This window comes from Pelobates fuscus, chromosome 4 (assembly GCF_036172605.1).
Source record: "Pelobates fuscus isolate aPelFus1 chromosome 4, aPelFus1.pri, whole genome shotgun sequence".
NCBI lineage: Eukaryota > Metazoa > Chordata > Amphibia > Anura > Pelobatidae > Pelobates > Pelobates fuscus.
The window spans coordinates 46082410-46103527 of NC_086320.1; the positions used below are offsets into that span (position 1 = coordinate 46082410).

The following is a 21118-nucleotide window of genomic DNA, read 5'->3' on the forward strand; positions in this document are numbered from 1 at the left end:
TAACAGCCCAGGCTCTAAGGTGTTTTTTTCCTATTTTCTAAGCACCTTAGACACACCCGAGTAATCCATAAATCTTGGCCTTGAGGAGAGGGTTGAGGAGCACTGCTTAAGATTATATTAACCCCTTAAGAACGGTGGGTGTTCTATGCTGTCCTTGGGGACCCGGCTCTAAACGCCGGCGGTCGGCATAGAACGGCTCAGTCCTTAAGGGGTTAATTTCACCATACCAGAATATATATTTGCATTAAATATCCTTAATAAAAACAAACAACATCTTTAAAGTGAAACATTTATAGAGAACATTTGAAGATGATAAACAAGGTAGAGATTCAAAGTTTGTCTGGTACCAGGCAGCTGGAACAGCTGAGAAAGAGTCTTCCTTGGAGCTGCCCAATAAGTGGATACCATGAGATAAGCAAAATAATCAAGTTTGGATTGGGTTTAGTAATAAGGGATGAGATGTAAGAAGGACACAAATAGTGAAGTGCTTTGTATATCTTTGGATTCTTGAAAACTGCAGGACCAATAGAGACTTTTCTGGAGATTCTACTATATTACTAACAATTTCCTATATTTTAAGTTCCGGAATAGCACAGGGGATTAGTTTTATAAAGAACTATGTAGTGGTTGTGCAACTCTCTTGCTTTTGACTGTAAAAGAGGTAGTCATTGCTTCCCTGTTCTCTTCTTATAGTTTAAGATCTTCTATCATTGAGGGACTCTGCTGTCCTAAAATGTTTACATTCACAGTATGTATGTGCTTGTTAAAGAAACAGACATAATTCCTCATATTCTTGCATGTAAATTCACTTGTATGCAATTATATTAAGTAAAAGTACAGTTAGAACGATTGGGTATAACACAACAGCGAATAAAGAAATAACTTTATTCTCCTTGGGCGAAAAATATAAAAGATACAAGATATATCCTATGTGACTTTCCCTGCTTTATTGACTGAAGCTTTAAACATTAAGAAAATAGAAAAATGTAATGCAGACATGTTGTAATATTTATTAACTTCGATCATTCGTTGCATTCCAATTAACAATGTCTCGATTTAGTAAGGAAGGCTGCCAAAAAAAGCTGTCTGAGCAGCATTTTTAAGCATAAATGCTGTTCAGTAGTTGGCATATGTTAGTAGTTATGCTGCACAGCAGATGTAAGTTTTCAGCCACATGGGATGCAATAGAACCAGAGTTGGTAATTCGATATTCAATACCCAGCACTGACCCAAAAATACCCAGGCTGCATGATTTCTTTTGCAAATCAGACACCGACAAAAAAATCCTGTCTCCACTGTTCAGCCAGTTATAACTAGTCAGGATAACCTCACCAGACTCATACAGTGCTCACACCACTCACCATTTCAGTGCCAAAGCAAAAAAAAAAATGCATTGCTCTGGTAGCAATGACATATTAACCCCTTAAGTCCGGAGGACGTAATATTACGTCCTGCAGGAACCGGCTCTAAACGCCGGCGGGCGTAATATTACGTCCTCGCCAGAATGGCCGCCCACGTGGCCGGCGCTAATCGCCCGCTGCAGATCGCGGTCGGGGGGATGCCTGGCCCCCCAGGCAACCCCCCCTGTGGCCGGTGACCGCGATCTGCAGTCTCTGATCGCAGTGACAGGCTGTCACTGCGACCAGTATTAAGCATGTGTCAGCCGATTTCAAATCGGCTGACACATGCGGCCGGCGGCTTTCCCCTTCTGCAGATCGCGGTCGGGGGACTTACCTGGCCCCCCAGGCAGTCCCCCTGGGGTCAGTGACCGCGATCTGCGAAGTCTGATCGCAGTGACAGGCTGTCACTGCGATCTCAAAGCACTCTGATCGCAGTGACAGCCTGTCACTGCGATCAGTGTTACATGTGTCAGCCTATTGGCTGACACATGTAACTGGCACAGTGATCCCCCTGCAGATTGGAAGGGGGGAGTGCTTGTACCACCCAGGCACTCCCCCCTGTGGTCAATTACCCAATCTGCAGGAGGTGATCACAGTGACAGGCAGTCACTGTGATCACTGATCCTGTGTGTCAGCCAGTGATGTGAAATCACTGGCTGACACTGTCTCTGCCCCCTGTCCTGTAAAAAAAATAAAATATTAGTTCAAAAAATAAATTAAAAAAATTACAGTTACAAATAAAATATACTTAGATCATATGTATTATATATATATGATCTAAGTATATATATATATATACACATACACACACACACACACACACACATTTACACATACACGACGTGTATTTAAATATTAATAAATATATATATATATATATTAATATCAAATTACACGTAGACTGATACTGATTAAATATATATATAATTATTGTTATATATATATTTATATATAATATAAAAAAAATATATGTAAATACGTAAAAAAATAAAATAAAAAAAATATTTAAAAATAAATAATTAAAAAATATATAGATGTGTTATTTTGTTCTAACTGTATTGTGATATTAATATATATATTTATATCAAAATACACGTAGAACAAAATAATATATATATATCATAATATATATATATATCTATATACATAAATATATACGTATATACCACTATATATATACCTATATATAAATAAAAATATTTAAAAAAATTAAATATATATACGTATATATACACATATGTATATATATACATATATTAATTCTACACATATATTTATGTAATAATTTTACATAATTAGGTATCCTAATTAATTACAATTAGCGGGACCTGCCTGACAACCCATGCCGAAAGTATAGGGAATTTAATTTGCTAGCACTATATTTAACCCTATAACTTTCCAAGACACCATAAAACCTCTACATGGGGGGTACTGTTTTACTCGGGAGACTTTGCTGAACACAGATATTAGTGTTTCAAAACAGTAAAATGTATTACAACGATGATATCGCCAGTAAAAGTGACGTTTTCTGCATTTTTCACGCACAAACAGCACTTACACGGACGATATTATTGCTGCAATACTTTTTACTGTTTTGAAATACAAATATTTGTGTTGAGCGAAGTCTCCCGAGTACAACAGTACCCCACATGTACAGGTTTTATGGTGTTTTCAAAAGTTACAGCGTCAAATATAAGGCTTGTGTTTCATTTTTTTCACATTAAAATTCGCCAGATTGCTTACGTTGCCTTTGTGACCCTATGGTAGCCCAAGAATGAAAATTACCCCTATGATGGCATACCATTTGCAATAGTAGACAACCCAAGGTATTGCAAATGGGGTTTGTCCAGACTTTTTTAGTAGCCACTTAGTCACAAACACTGGCCAAAATTGGCGTTTTTTGCATTTTTCACACACAAACAAATACTAACGCTAACTTTGGCCAGTGTTTGTGACCAAATGGCTACTAAAAAAGACTGGACATACCCCATTTGCAATACCTTGGGTTGTCTACTATTGCAAATGGTATGCCATTATGGGTGTAAATTTAATTCCTGGGCTACTATACAGTCTCAAAGGCAACGTAACCAATCTGGCGAATTTCAATTTCAAATGTAACGTGCTATATTTGACCCTGTAACTTCCCAAAACACCATAAAACCTGTACATAGGGGGTACTGTTTTACACGTGAGACATCGCTGAATACAAATATGTGTATTGTATTGCAGTAAAAGCAAACAGTATTTTGACATCCACAGTTAAAATGTCACATAGAACAAAAAAAAATTAAAAAATTCTTTTTTTCTCCCATTTTTTTATAATTTTTTTATATTAAATTATGTTCAATACCTAAATATTTGATGTTAAATGAAAGCCCTGTTTCCCCTGAATAAAATGATATATAATAAGGGGGGGTGCATTTAATATGAAAGAGGTGATTAACGGTTGGACAGACATATAGCGTAAATGCCAGGTTTTGTTTACGTTTTGTTCTGTTCACAACTTGTACATTTGGCTGCGGTGTTAAGGGGTTAAAGACAAACCAATACTATTTTCAATATGTTGGTGATGCCAGGACACCCAATTATTTATGGGAAAGTCAATCAGCATCCTTCAATCACACGTTATTAATGGATGGGAAGATTGGGCATTGGCAATGTACAATTTCTGCAAGGTTTCTAGACCTTTCTTCCACATTAATATGTGGTAAAGTGAGAAGGAGGACACTGAGCCTTTGTTTTTATTTGTTTACTGAATCTCACTTATTTACATTGTTTGTGCATCATAGCTTATGATGTGTTTTTGATAGTTTCTCTATAAACATTGATTGAGGAGAAAAGTAATCTGCTCTTTTATATAGAAATATAATAGGGGATCCTGTGAACCCCATGTTAATTTTATTAAAATGTAGGTACACAAAGAAGGGAAGAAATTTTAACACTATGGGCACACAAAAGTTCTCTGCCATTTAGGTGTTAAATCACTTTGTTTATACATCCCTAGTCGCATCTACTTGCATGTGGCTTGCACATCCTTCCTAAACACTTCCTGTAAAAAGACATCTAATGTTTAAACTTCCTTTAATGCACAGTCTGTTTAAATTAGAATATCTTATCTCCTGATCTGTTAATTGCCTTGTAGACCCTGCAGGAGTCTCCTGTGTGCATTTAAAGTTCAATTTACAGAGCAGGAGATAACATGGCAAGCTACCACGCAGCCTGTGTCAGTCACAGCCAGGGGATGTGTGGGTAGGGCTGCATTAACAGAAACAAAAGTGATGTATCTCTTAAAATGGCACATAATTAAGCAGTGGAACTGCAAGAGCCTGACCTATACACTTGAACTGCTTCATTAAGCCAAAGTTGTTTTAAAGCCTATAGTGTCCCTTTAAAAAGGATGCTGTCTTTAGCCATAAAACTTAATGGAATTTCTGCTCTACGAGAGTGGAATAGGACACATTTGCAAACTATGATCTAGTAGCAGGAATTAAAAAAAACAAACAAACAAGTTGTACTTAACCAAAAGGCAAAACAACAAAAAATTACATATATTTGATTAACTAGGTGGTAAAATACTTATATAGCAATTTAATTGTAATTTATGACCATCGATATTTTGATGGATCTGCAGAGACTAGTGAGTAAAATACTGAACATGGGACATTTGCAGTAAACATTGCAATTCTTGGTTGAGAATAATGATACTTTAGAGGAAACATTGCTCAGTTTGCCAGTAAATTGTGTAATGATTTACTGGTGGATGCATCAAGTTTTGATGATTAATCAGGAAGTGTAGCATAGATAGTCTACATCAGAACATCAATAAACTTTTTTTCAAAGTAATTTCTTCCTGTAAAAATTTGGAGTTGTTTGCCAATAAAGCTAAATGTCACCAATATTAAGCAGCACTTGAAATACTGTACAAAATAAAGTTAGATCTTTCAATAAATATGCCCATGGTTTCCAAACTACTGCTTTACAATACATCAACAGATGTTTAATGGGCAATTATGGAAGATGTAAACTACAAAGTCATTGGGGTTATTCACGAAGAACAACAATTGCAGAAAATTGGTAAAAGATTGTGAATTAAGACAAAACTGTGTAAATTCTCCAAACTCAGCTAGTTTCCAATAAATGCATTTTGTAAAATAAATTATGCAATTCTCCACAATTTCAATATGTGCTTGAATTAATGACAATGGGTAAAGCATCAAATTAGTTAGTCAATATCATATTAGTGCTAGTGTGCCCATAATATTTTAAAGGTTTTTAAACTTTAAATGAAATGCAATTTGCTTGGAATTAATATTTATGCAACGGTAGACTTCAAGTTGTAAACAAAACCTTGTTTGGTTTTCCTTTTTGTTTCTGTCTGTTTTGTTATATTTTGTTGCATATTTATTACTCACTTTGTTTAACCCCTTAAGGACGCAGCTTCAAAAACTGGACTTACCTGTAAGGACATAAGCAATATTTGCATTTTTTGATGTTTGTGTTCAAACGCAATTTGCACCTCTGTCATTTATTGCACCAACACATATTATATACCGTTTTTTAGAGGGCAAAGGGGGCTTTAATTTGAAGTGACATATACATAGATACATTTTCATTAAGTATAAAAAAAAAATTAATAGTGTGTGCATAATATGTCCAGCTTAAAAAAATAAAGTCAAAATAAATTCATTCATGTGTCTTGATTTATAGAGTACATAATATGTATAGCATGTCAGCTTATTTTGAAAGTTACAGGTCACAAAATAAAAGGACTAAAATAAAATTTCAATGTGAAACAATTTTAGAAGTTGATATATTTGTCTTGTATGTTTAGTAGCCTCACATAAAACACAATTGCCTCACAAAAGTATATATTTATATAAAGTAGACATCACAGGCTATTTACCTAAGGTTATTTTGACACTTTTTATGAAGCCATTTCGTCAACAATCTCTGCTAAATATTGGAGTAAAATTGTGTTTTTTCTCTATTTTGGCATTTACACATATAACAAGGTTTTTGTAATGTGTATTTCGTAAAGCTGGTGTGTGCTATTCCTGTACAAAACACCATATTGTGTTCAGCTACATCTGCTGAGGATAACGATACCCCAATTGTATGCCTTTAGCACGATTCTGTGAAGCTACAATGCCATATAAGAGACAAGGCTATTTCAGTTTCTATAGTTTGAATTTTCATAGATGGGTTTGACGAGCCTATGTCTCATTTTGGGTTATTTATTTCAGTGTGACTATTCAAATAACCCCACAAAGGGCTTCCATTTGATAAATCAGACATCCAGGGGTATCTTACATGGTGTATATTGTGCCTTAACTTGTCACCATTTTTTCATCAATTTATGTCAATATTTGTGGTGAGGGGAAATTTTTTTGCATGTTTACATACAAGCATTTTTGCTGAGTATTTCTTACACTTGATATGTACCACTCACTATCATAAAATCCCCCAAATTGTGCTCCGTTACATCTTCTGAGTAAAACAATATACCCAATATATGACCTAGACACTATTTTGTGAAGTTACAGTGTTGTAAAAGAGATGTGACAAGTTCTGCTTTTTAAGTGTGAATTTTCATGGAGGGTTTTGATGCGTCCGTGCCCCACTTTGGAGCACTTGAGCAAGCTACATATTCAAGCAACACTATAAAGGCATACAATTTCTTAAAGAAGACATCCCAGGGGATTTTAAAAGGCATATTTTGAACCTTAGCGTGGGATAATTTTTCTGCTAGCTTGTACCAAGTGTAGTGGTAATAAGCATTTTTTCTGCCTTTTTGACACACAAAGTGAGTTTACACAGTATATTTTTTAAACTTTTTTACTGTCAACCCCTAACTAGCAGTAAGCAGCACTAACAGTAAATACCCCAATTTCCCATAACTCCCACCCAACGCAGCTAGCAAAAATATCATTTTAAAATATTTAAATTAAATAATTAAATTAATTGATCAATGAGTGATAAAAAAAAAGTTAACCCCAGGGGTTAAAAAAAAATAAGCAGATCTCAGTACAAAACTGTGATCTGTATTTTGATCACAGTAGGCAGTAATCAACTGGCAGGTAAGGGGTTAATTTTTATTAGTTTTATTAGTGTTTAAAAACTTTTTTAACATTAACCCCTAGCTAGCCTAACACCAAATTCCCCAATTCCCCACTAACTTCCACCCTAACTTCCCCAGCTAGCTAAAAATATAACTTTTAAATATTAAAATTAATTAATAAAATAAATTTAACCCCTGAGGGTTTAAAAAAATAAAACTTAACCCTCAGCGATTAAAAAAAATCAGATCGTAGTAAAATATAGTCCCTGCCAATTGATCATTGTAGTCGGTGATCAATTGGAAGGGAAGGGGTTAATTTTATTAAGGCTGGGGTAATTTAACTTTAATTTTTTTTTTTACAGGGTGAAGAGGATCATTACTGATCCGTCTCCCTGCACTTCACACTGAACGCGGAAGAGCAGGGAGGCAGATCAGAAGTCCCTGCAGCACGTGTGCTTGCTCTGACAGCCTGTCAGAGCAATCACAGCTGCAGGGACAGCGTGATCGGGTGCTCCCGGTCTGCCTCCAATACCGAGGCAGACCGGAGGACCATTAACCCTACGATCGCCGCAACCATTTTAGTCGTTAAGTGCTTCCCCAGCATGACGGACCAGGTCCGTCATGTGTCCTTAACCCCTTAAGGACCAAACTTCTGGAATAAAAGGGAATCATGACATGTCACACATGTCATGTGTCCTTAAGGGGTTAAGGGGTTAATATATCCAGCACCATGGAATTTGCTGGAACTTTTGAAATAAATGATAATGAAAAATATATGAACAACATTTAATTTATTGTTGGACTTGGATAAAAAAACAAACGCACAAGGGAATGTGTTATGAGATGTTGAATGTCTTGGTGGAAATTTAGGTTAAATATAATATCATTAAGAACTTTAACAAATATTTAATTTTTACAAGAATTATTCAAAAATGCACTACAGTAGTTTATGGTTGTTTGAAAGCCTGGTGTTGCACAAATCATTTGCTTTATTTTGAAGGACCACCAGAGTCAACCGGAACATTTCATCTCAACTTATTTTAACAAAGTCAAACAAAGTACTGCATCAAATGCTTCTCATAGTAGCATTTGAATGGAGGATTGCAGCGTTTGTCCATTTATGTAAACTCATCCTCAAATGTTTCTCTGTTAGAAGCATTGGATTGGATGAGTTCGCAGAAGATATCAGCAGGCATGCTGATGTCTTTGGAGGCTGAGTGGGTGTCTGCAGAGGAGTAATCCTGGTGCTGGAAACAATGTAAGTCAATTAAATGTAACTTGAATTTTTATTGGTAAAGGTGGTGGACAGAAGACATGGTGATGAATATGGACACGTGTCCTTAAGGGGTTAATATACATACTACAATTTCAGAGACAAAATCATGAGTTATAATCTATTTTTTTTATTTATTTTTAGGGATGGACCTGACCAAAATTCTCCTCAAATTGGACAGTTCAGTGGAAACACAGCATTGGAATCAGTTTATAGCACATCAAACCAGGTTTTGATAAAATTCCACAGTGACTTCACTACAAGTGGTTTCTTTGTCCTTAGTTATCACGGTGATTATAATTTTATCTTTTTATAAATACATTGCACAAATTGTAGGTGAAATTGTTTGAAAATTCATGAAAGAGTTTTGACACTGTTTTAGGCTGTTTTAAACCAAGTATGAAAAAGCAATATATTAATTGTAATGATTGTTAAACACTCAACAGAAAAGGAACAATGAAGATTTCACAGAGATGCAGAAATGAAGAGAAAGAAAGGGAATGATAAACTAACAATATGCTATGTATACACTATTTGTGTCTTTTGTTTAACCTTGATTTTGTTTATTTTAAGAGTTACTCCCATCTGCACAGAAGCACAATTTGGGTTTATTTAAGCAGCACCATGGCTATAACCCAAGCTGACCTTGGAAGGATAGTCATTTTTTAGCAATGTCTGGAAAATATTGTCTGTGGATTTGCAGCAACTGTAAGCACTTAATGGCTTTCACGATCTCATTCCCCAAACCACAAATTGTTTAGAATAACTAAACAAATAGTATGATATAACCTTGTGTTCTGGAGACTCTACATATGATGGATTATAATTAATTTACACAATATTAGTATAATGTAATAAAATGTGTGCTTCGAGTTTAAATCTCACATTTGCCTCTTTTTAAACTACAAAATGAAGAGAAATAATTTATCAAACGATATCAAAAGTGCATTTAGCCCTATTTTAGTTATAAGTGTACAGTGATGTGATTCATACTTTAATTACATGAAAAGGTAATTATTTTAAGTGATAGTAGACTACAAAAAAGGGTTTAAACACACTGGAAAATCTTATGTACACAGTCAGTATCTAATGTTTTAAGGTTACAGAATACACAAAAGATTTGTGAGGGCAGTTTAAAGTCAAATTAACCACCAACTCCAAGTAACATGCTTTTCTGCTTGTGTTTAATCATCCTTAGGAAAGCAATGTATCTGTGCTAGACTTAGTAGAATTCAACTATAGTATGAGTCACTATTGCTCTGTTTAAGGGTTACTCCAAGCTCCATGACCACTTCTGTCATTTGAAGTGGCCATAGTGCCTGTAGCTATATGTACATTGTTTTGCAATGAAATTAACCCTGCTGCTGCTGGAGGTGTAACTTCATCTTCGGCAGCATCAAATAGTGTTATAAGCTTTTTTTGTGAAGAGGCCTGTTGGTGGTTTAGTGTGTGGAGGGGGGTCGTAGTGCATCTTTGTGTGGGGGGTTAGGACCTGTAGTATATGTGGGGGAGGTTATGACTGCAGTGGGTGGAGTGGATGTAGAGGCTGTTGTACATGGAAGCAATAGGGGTTGCAATATATGGGGGATAGCGGCTGTAGTGTATGGTGGAGACATGGCATCATGGATGACAGAGATATATAGATAGATAGACAGATAGATATAGATAGAGATATATAGATAGATAGAGATGTATATAGATAGATAGATACATAGATACATAGATAGATACATAGATACATAGATACATAGAGATATAGATACATAGATAGATATAGATACATAGATAGATATAGATACATAGGTAGATATAGATACATAGATAGATATAGATAGATACATAGATAGATATAGATAGATATAGATAGATACATAGATACATAGATACATAGATACATAGATACATAGATAGATATAGATATAGATACATAGATAGATATAGATACATAGATAGAGATAGATACATAGATAGATATAGATACATAGATAGATATAGATACATAGATAGATAGATATAGATATATAGATAAAGGGAGAGAGATAGATAGATAGATAGATAGATAGATACTAGATTACTTTAAACTATAAACTTTTTAGCGTATCCCTAATTACATCAATAAAAGCATAACAACTTGAAAACGATAAATGAGAGAGGCATTATAATGATTTTGCAGTTGATATGGTTTTTCTACTTAAATAGCTAAAAACGTTTTCTTTCATATCTAGTTTCTGCATGCATCATATAATTATTTCCTATTTTCCTTGGACTAAGGTCTAAAGTGGATACAATGGAAGAATTTAGCTTTGTCTGGTAAACGAAAGGTCAGAAGCCCAAAGCTGCATTAAACTCTATCCAAATGCTATAGATAAATTTAAAGAGCTTGTCAGTAACTGCTATATTCTCTTACAAAAATGGTTAGATATATAAAATTATTTATCATTCTAATTACAGTGGGCTATTTTAATGGTAGATAATGGCCAGCGTCAGTTCTAGGAAACTAGTGAAACTATACCAGAAAGACGTTTTGATGGAATATAATATGTAGTACATAATATAACCATATTGAGACCATATGTGTCATCACAGTTTTATGTCCCTATTCATCATAAACTGTAGCAATATTTCCATCTTTTCAACTTACACCTGTCTTTACTACAATACTCTAAGACAGAAGGATTTTTGTGTAACAACATTGTGTGTATTGCAGAAAAGTAAAAGCTAAAACACCCACCCTGTTGCCAAAATTGGACTAACATAGGTAATAAAGGGTCCAACCCTTAAATATTTAAATAGACAAACTAATAGAAATCCAACTCCAACAGGAGTTAGATATCCAAAAATTACCACTAGAGTTAGTCATTCATTTAAGATTACAATAGCGATACTATTAAAATTAATTTGAAGTCTGTATTAATTAAAAACAGATGCTAACAATTACACATAATTTATGTGAAAACAAAATCCAGTGAGAAAAAACAAAAAGTGATCAAGTGTAAATTAATATTGAAGGATCCACAAAAGCATTAGAGAGTTTCTAAATTTGAATTTACAGACCCATATACCTTTTTGGCATTATATTTCTTTTGATACATATTTAAAACGATAAATTGAGACACAAAAACTCCTGAATGAGTCAAATGGATACTACTACTGAATTTTGTAATACAAGGGGGATCTTAGAAGTGACTACACATTAGAGAAGCCCCTGTGACTAGAAAATAGAGCTTATTCCAAACCCCTTAAAGAGAACATAAAAGTCCTCACTGATTGGAAAAAGCTAACAATTAGATTGTAAATTGGTTTAACCACAATATAAAGATAATCAGTTCTTGATAAAAGCTTAAATCTTTCAGTCCTCAATATCAACAAGGTATTGATTTAGGTGGTTATCCCTAATGAATTTGATGACACAAATGTAGCCAGCAATTAAGGTGCAAATCTTCTATGCAGACCACTACTAGTAGGTGCTGTTTATTAGAAAAATGAGTGGTCATAACCCATAACTGCAGTAATGAAAAAAATAAGTTGTCTTTATTATGGGAGATGTACTAACACTGAATGGAACTAATGAATATAAAAGCCAATCTAGTGCTATTCTAAACAGCCCTCATCCAAAGCTCACTGCTCCGAGGCAGGCCCCGTGATCTAACAGACAATTCGAAAAATCAATCATGTATAAAATGGATTCCTTTCAAAAAGTAAAATGCATAAAATAATATACATTACATAATATAACCATATTGATATCAAACAAGTTAATCATGTGTCCCTCTTCAACTGTAGCAATAAGTCAATGTTTTCATTTAATATTAAACCTATTTTTACTACAATACTCTACGACAGTTGGATTCTTTGTGTAATACATTGTGTGTATTGAGTAACAGTATATTTGTAAAAAAAACAGCAACCTTTAAACTAAATTTAATATTGTGGAATGCCATATATGGATAAATATATATTTACATTTTTGATACTATCCACTGACTTGAGGTGGAAGGAGTTTTCATCGACACTCCCCCCCCCCCCCCACAACTCTTTTATACAAGTAACGCTAAGCATCCATAGCAAACCAGTAACCAACCTCATGTTGATGGGTTGCATTAACAACGAAATAGCTTTCCATGAGTGGTTCACTGGCTTTGCTCCTCTTCCTGAGTTGTGTTTCAAAGCTGTTGTATGTTGTATGGACTGAAACGTTGATCTCCTTTGAATGAATCTTCAATAAACGTACCAGTTTTAATCTTCCTGAAGACTGTGAGTGCTCACATTTCTGTGCAAATCTTTCTACATCCATACATACATATATATGTGTATTGTTTATTATATATATATATATATATATATATATATATATATATATATATATATATATATATATAAAAATACAGGCACCCTTGCACTCCAACAAATAAAAAGAAAATAATACCTGGTGCTCTGGTGGCTCGATTATAAGCAAAGAAAAATACCGGCACTCAAGGATTTCCAAAAGTTTACTTCTCCATTTATTGTGGAAGAATATTCAAAATCAACATTTCTGCACCTCTAGGGAGCTTTCATCAGGCCCAAACCTATACACACACACATATATACACTTTTAATAACTTCCCCTACTTTTGTCCCTGGCCCCTAAGTATGAATCCTGGAGATGCCACTGACTCCAGGTAGTCAATGAAAATAATTGTTTTTTCACCTACTTTCTACCACTAAGTAATACAAAAAGGGTCTTTTTGTAATCATAAATCTAATAAACTGTGTAAAATAAAACTAATAAAACTTTTCTAATGTTAGCAGCAACTGGGTGAATTACCTGCAGATATTGTAATATGAGCACACCTGAAGAAATGTATGTGTTTCAACCTTATACTGAATTGTTCATTGAAAAATCAATCTTGTCAGTATATAAGTGGACAATTTTCACCAAATTCCCATTTTCTGGACAGAAATTTGTTTCTGCAAAAAACATATGTTCTATTTAAAAGGGTCATAGAATCCAAGAAATTATACAAATTGGACTCTTTTCAAAAGGAGAAAATGCTTTGTAAAATGAACATGAAATGTGTCCAAATTTCAAATGAGATATTCAAAGAATTCAGAAGCCAAAACACGTCAAAGTCTACAGGGCAAGTAATCAATTTGGTAATTTTAGCATTAAATAATACTGTGCATATTATTAGTGCTATAATTGAATTAAAATCAGCTGAAATGTTTATTATATATATTTTATATTTTTTTGCTGTTGTGATATTTTGAAGTGTAATATGTGGTTTTAGCATATTCATTAAAGCATTTAAAAAAAATCAAGATTGTCAATCTATCTTGGAGTAGTATCCTAATTGTACTCAACCTCTCGCTGCTGTTTTTGGCAATACCGATCACAAACCACTTGGCAATGCAGATCTTTATCCATTTTTATATATGATTGTGCAGTGCCAAAATAAATTATTGTTATAGAAGAAGACAAAATGGTTGTTATGTAACATTAGTTTCTTCTTATATGCAGAGCTCCAGAGGGTATATGTGTTGGTATCAAATTAGTACGCTAAACCTTAGTTTACATGATTCTGCATTATCATAGTTCTCCTCTTACTTCTCTCAACACTCTTTCAGTGTTTCCTTTCTTGTGTTTCCTCCCCCCAATGACCTTTCTCTGCTGATCCACATGGGTGTGTTCTTGGCCTCAATTTATATTGCTTCTGTTGGCATTCATAATAGTTTATCATATTACTTGATCTATTAGACACCAGTGACTTTAGTTTTGTTGCTACTACAAAGTTACGCCAAACTTGTAATATGATAGATTTCTCAACTGTGTAGCGATGCCTAGCAATCATGTTTTTACTTTGTATATCTTTATATTTTGTGTACCATCCCCATTTCCTTTAGTTTTTAGGTTTGTTTGAGTAGGGCCTTTACCTCTTTTTCTGGGTATCCTGATCTAACTTGCAATAACTTTTATGAATGGTCACCTATTATATCGCATTACAGGGAATATTGGTGTTTTACATATAATAATCATAATGTGTTGACAATGATATATTAACCAACTAAAGAGCTTTATGCAAAATATTTATTGTGTTAGTTTTAGATAAATTCATGAAGGTAATAATATATCCTCATAGTGACACTCATTTCAAACTATTTACATATATATACACACACAGGACCCTCCCTCGTCTGTAATAAAGTTCATAATATATACACATCAATGTACAATAGGTAATGATCCAAAAAATAGAAAAAACACTGAGAAAAAATGATAAGAAAAAATAAAAAATAAAAAATAAAAAAATAAAAAAAGATAAAAAATGAAAAAATAGAAAAAATCTGAAAAGTAGAAAAAAGTAATAATAATGAAACGAAAAAATTATGAAAAATCAAAAAAGAGAAAAAATAGTAATAATGCAGTCCTAACAAGGTAGTAGTCCACAATATAGTGCACTATATGTTTCACTTTATAATGGATGGATCTCACCAATGTATCAGTAGCTGTATGATGTCCATAGTAGGAGGATGCTGAAGATTGCAGATGGTGATGTCAGATGGTGATGTCAGTGATGACGGAGTGATCGCTGTACATTGAGCAGGAAACTTCCAACATCTCTTTTCATCCCCTTTCAGGACATCACCATCTGCAATCTTCAGCATCCTCCTACTATGGACATCATACAGCTACTGATACATTGGTGAGATCCATCCATTATAAAGTGAAACATATAGTGCACTATATTCTGGACTACTACCTTGTTAGGACTGCATTATTATTACTATTTTTTCTCTTTTTTGATTTTTCAAATTTTTTCGTTTCATTATTATTACTTTTTTCTACTTTTCAGATTTTTTCTATTTTTTCATTTTTTCTCTTTTTTTATTTTTTTATTTTTTATTTTTTATTTTTTTCTTATTATTTTTTCTCAGTGTTTTTTCTATTTTTTGGATCATTACCTATTGTACATTGATGTGTATATATTATGAACTTTATTACAGACGAGGGAGGGTCCTGTGTGTGTATATATATGTAAATAGTTTGAAATGAGTGTCACTATGAGGATATACTATTACCTTCATGAATTTATCTAAAACTAACACAATAAATATTTTGAATCAAAAGCGTGATTAGCAATAAGTTTTATTGCCCAAATATCTTTTTGAGTGCGGTATTCATATTTGTTTATGATTATGATTAGGAGGTTATTGTGGGGTTAAGCCTCGAATACCTGCACCTTGCGTAATTGAGTGCCAGCACACAGTGTGTTCTTAAAGAGCTTTATGGTTAAATCTGCACTGTCACTAAAATCGTATTTACCCTCAACAAAAAGGTTTAAACATATAACTTTAAAATATCATATCATTTTAAAATAAAATTACCAATAGAGTAGTATGATATTTGTCTATTCATACTTTGGTAAGTTCTGTGATGGCAGCATCCAATCAAAATTTGGTATGATATGGTAAGCTGTTCCCATAATTCTCCTATTCAAAATTAAAGCTTACATTCTGTCCAAGAGAAACACTGCTTAGCTATATATCTAGGTAATAGGAAGAGCAGTTTATGTATTGTTGTTTGAATGTATATAAAAATTGATTATAGAGCCAACTAAATGAAATTTTAAGCAACATTATTTTTCTTGAGAATTGATTGCTATCTTGGCAATGCACCAATTTCTATGAGGTTGATGAGGTTCCTTGTGCTTGTTAGATCTGGATATGGCAGTTTGTACTCCCCAAACCAGAGTCTCTTCTCTCTGGCTATAACTGGGTATAGGTCAGGAAAGGATACAGGGAAGCAGCGCCTTCTAGATGTCCTTAAATTCAGATGGTGGTCAGTCAATATGTAAATATCAGGGCAGAAAACAGAATATAGTGTAATATAATCTATAGGTGGTGAGGTGAAATAAAATAAATGCCACTTACAATTTTTTGGAGATTATGTTCAGCTCCGGATATGTGCCTGGGCACTATGATCCCTGCCTGTTGATATGCCACTCAACTTGGTTCTTCGTAGATGGTAGGTCAGGGTAAAGGGCCAGTTGAGGTGTTAAGTGTTCACAAGTGTTTCCTTCCAAATTGCAGTTTTTATTCTCACCAACTACATAAGATGAGAATAAAAACAGGAAATAGTGCTCTCTGTTTTGTTAGTGTAAAAACAAAATAAAAGGAGTTATACTCACATAAGGAGAAGAAAAAGGAGGTTTTTGCTCAATCCTCTGTAGCTCCAGAAAATTGTAAGTGGCATTTCTCTTATTTCAATTCACCACCTATAGAATGTACTACACTATATTCTGTTTTCTGTCCTCATATTTTCCATATTGACTCAACACCATACCATTTTGAGGACACACAGAAGGTGCTGTGTCTCTGTACCCTCTCCCGAATGCATTAATTTATGTTTATATATATGAATGTGCAGTTCTAAGAGAAGTCATTAATGTTATAGGAAGAGACAACATTGTTGTTACATAACATTTGTTTCTTTTTATGCAGAGTTACAGAGGACATATGTGTTGGTATTATATTAATATGCTAAATATTTCTTTCACAGCTTATCAGTTGAGAATTTGTCAATCACCATCAGCAGTATCAAACTCTGAAATATTGACTGAAGATGATGAATTTGAAATAGGTAATTTATAAATATATAATTTACAGTCATTTGATGTCAGGCATGAGAAAACATTGGAACTATAGCCCATCCATGCTGTATGTGCTAAAGCATAAATATAATACAACTGTTTTTTAGTATACAGTTGCAAGAAAAAGTATGTGAACCCTTTGTAATGATATGGATTTCTGCAAAAATTGGTCATAAAATGTGATCTGATCATCATCTAAGTCACAACAATAGACAATCATACAAAGAATGAAATGTTGCCATGTTTTTATTGAACACACCATGTAAACATTCACAGTGCATGTGGAAAAAGTATGTGAACCCTTGGATTTAATAACTGGTTGAACCTCCTTTGGCAGCAATAATTTCAACCAAACGTTTCCTGTAGTTGCAGATTAGACGTGCACAAGGGTCAGGAGTAATTCTTGACCATTCCTCTTTACAGAACTGTTTCAGTTCAGCAATATTCTTGGGATGTCTGGTGTGAATCGCTTTCTTGAGGTCATGCCACAGTATCTCAATTGGTTTGAGGTCAGGACTCTGACTGGGCCACTTCAGAAGGCGTATATTCTTCTGTTTAACCCCTTAAGGACCAAACTTCTGGAATAAAAGGGAATCATGACATGTCACACACGTCATGTGTCCTTAAGGGGCTAAGCCATTCTGTTGTTGATTTACTTCTATGCTTTGAGTTATTGTCCTGTTGCAACACCCATCTTCTGTTGAGCTTCAGCTGGTAGACAAATGGCCTTAAGTTCTCCTGCAAAATGTCTTGATAAACTTGGGAATTCATTTTTCCTTCGATGATAGCAATCCGTCCAGGCCCTGACGCAGCAAAGCAGCCCCAAACCATGATGCCCCCACCACCATACTTCACAGTTGGGATGAGGTTTTGATGTTGGTGTGCTGTGCCTCTTTTTCGCCACACATAGTGTTGTGTTTCTTTCAAACAACTCAACTTTGGTTTCATCTGTCCACAGAATATTTTGCCAGTACTGCTGTGGAACATCCAGGTGCTCTTGTGCAAACTGTAAACGTGCAGCAATGTTTTGTTTGGACAGAAGTTGCTTCCTCTGTGGTATCCTCCCATGAAATCCATTCTTGTTTAGTGTTTTACATATTGTAGATTCGCTAGCAGGGATGTTAGCATTTGCCAGTGACTTTTGTAAGTCTTTAGCTGACACTTTAGGATTCTTCTTCACCTCATTGAGCAGTCTGTGCTGTGCTCTTGCAGTAATCTTTACAGGACGGCCACTCCTAGGGAGAGTAGCAGCAGTGCTGAACTTTCTCTATTTATAGACAATTTGTCTTACTGTGGACTGATGACTTTTATAACCCTTTCCAGCTTTATGCAAGTCAACAATTCTTAATCGTAGGTCTTCTGAGAGCTCTTTTGTGTGAGGCATCATTCACATCAGGCAATGCTTCTTGTGAAAAGCAAGCCCAGAACTGGTGTATGTTTTTTATAGGGCAGGGCAGCTGTAACCAACACCTCCAATCTCATCTCATTGATTGGACTCCAGTTGGCTGACATCTCACTCCAATTAGCTCTTGGAGATGTCATTAGTCTAGGGGTTCACATACTTTTTCCACCTGCACTGTGCATGTTTACATGGTGTGTAAAATAAAAACATGGCAACATTTCATTCTTTGTGTGTTATTAGTTTAAGCAGACTGTGATTGTCTATTGTTGTGACTTAGATGATGATCAGATCACATTTTATGACCAATTTGTGCAGAAATCTATATCATTCCAAAGGGTTCACATACTTTTTCTTGCAACTGTATGTCTGCCAATCACACATCTTAGAAACCTACAAATGCTTTTAAGTATCATCAATGTTGGCCAATGGGGTCGATCGTACCAAGAATGAAGGAAAAAATGGGAGACTGTAAAATATAACTATGAATTGGATATATAAGTATTGGTTAAAGGTAGAAATGTTCATCACATATGCTGTATTCCACATGTTATTAGTGGCCAGTAATGGTATGAATAGAGATGAGGACTAGAGATGTCCCGTATAGTTCGCTGGCGAATAGTTCCAGGAGAACATACCTTGTTCGCGTTCGCCACGGATGGTGAACATATGCAATGTTCGGTCCGCCCCCTATTCATCATCATTGAGTTAACTTTGACCCTGTACTTCACAGTCAGCAGACACATTCCAGCCAATCAGCAGCAGACCCTCCCTCCCAGACCCTCCCGCCTCCTGGACAGCATCCATTTTAGATTCATTCGGAAGCTGAATTCTTTTTTTTTATTTTGACAGAAGTGTGTTATATTTGAGCATGCTACGCTGAACGTGCATATATCATGGCAAGTTGCACTAAGGGTATGAGTATATAGCAGTACATTGTTGTGAAAGATGGCTGTCATGTTTAGGGTGTAGCTTGCACGTTATCAACTGTGTATTTATATCAGCAGCTCCACCACTAGTTATAAATCAAGTGTGAGTCGCCCCATGAGATGAGACTAGTGAATAACATAATACATGAACGGTTAAGGTAAAGGCATGTAAGGAACTACGACAATAAACTCTTTAGGACGTGAAATAATGACACGTTTAAACACTTGCTACTTTACGATTAGTTAATGTGCAGAGAGCAGTTCATGTGATCAAAGGCATGGTGTGGAGGATCGGCTATAGTGGGACATGCTTGGCAGGCTGCTGTTTACTGCTTGTGCTCATCCGATCCCTTCTGGGCGCCAGGTGCAGACCCTGGGAGTCCCTGATACCTGGAACAACAAAGGCAAGTCTCTGGCTGAGTGGCGAGTTCGCGGCTTGAGGTGGTGGAAGCTTGTTTTGTCGGTGGTCGGATCTGTCCCGGTGGTGCTTCATGTCCGGTGCGGGATTGAGGTGGCTTAAGGTGGAGGCGAGTGCTTGACATGGGGCAGGCTCTGCATTTCTGTTTGCGCCTTTTGCGTTGGTGGATTTTAATGGGGACTGCTTTGCTTAGCTGTGGTTGAGCTTGTTGGGGCTGTGGTGGACCTTGTTGGGGCTTCCTGCTTGTTATTTGCTTCCAAAATTGATTAAAGCTTAGTCCAGCTTAGACTCAATATCCTGCCATGCTTTGCTGGTACCAGGAGGACACGCGGCTGCCGCCATATTGGGAGAGTCGCAGATTAGTATGTCAGCCTGGGCGGCTGTGCTCTGTGCGTCCATTAGCTCCAGAGAGCCTCTCAGGGGTGGACCGAGAACCCCCACGGGTCCGAGGGGGGGGGAGATAAAGGAGCTCCTGCCGGGAAGTAGCTGCTCCTGGGCATCCCAGGACCGGGAGATCGGCCACCTCTCCCGCCCGGTGAGCACCAGGCCACACATGCCATGCGGAGGTAAGTAAGACTCTGTCGAGTTGCTGACCGCTATTAAGCATGTCGGGTCGGTCAGGTAGGAGCAACATTGCTGGGTCATCCCCTTCTGGGGTGAAATTCGCTTGTTGATAGCTGCTTAAAGTGAGATATTGAGGGAGCTCACACGAAGTGCGTCTTTCCTCCATGACAGCTAGGCCCCGCCCCCCAGAAGCTACATTCTTAGTGAGAGGAGGGACAGTGTAGCTGCAGATGATTTAATAGGGAAATCGATAGCTAGGCTAGTGTATTCAGTGTCCACTACAGTCCTGAAGGACTCATCTAAACTCTGCTGTAAGGACAGCACCCCAAAAAGCCGTTTTTAGGGCTAGAACATCAGTCTGCTTTTTTTTTTCCTGTGTAATCTAATTGCAGTTGCCTGCCTGCCAGCGTGTGTGTCAGGCTCACAGTGTATACTGTGCCCACTTGC

At 35.8% G+C, this 21118-nt stretch overlaps 1 protein-coding gene across 1 annotated transcript in view; it reads left to right on the top strand.

Moving 5' to 3' along the window:
- CSMD3 (CUB and Sushi multiple domains 3) overlaps positions 1-21118 on the top strand; it is a 1213223-nt gene that overhangs the window by 1033194 nt on the left and 158911 nt on the right. Inside the window, exons 46-47 of the mRNA XM_063451130.1 lie at positions 8876-9021; positions 17271-17351. Coding sequence (XP_063307200.1) covers positions 8876-9021; positions 17271-17351 — 227 coding nt within the window. The remainder of the gene's footprint in view (positions 1-8875; positions 9022-17270; positions 17352-21118) is intronic.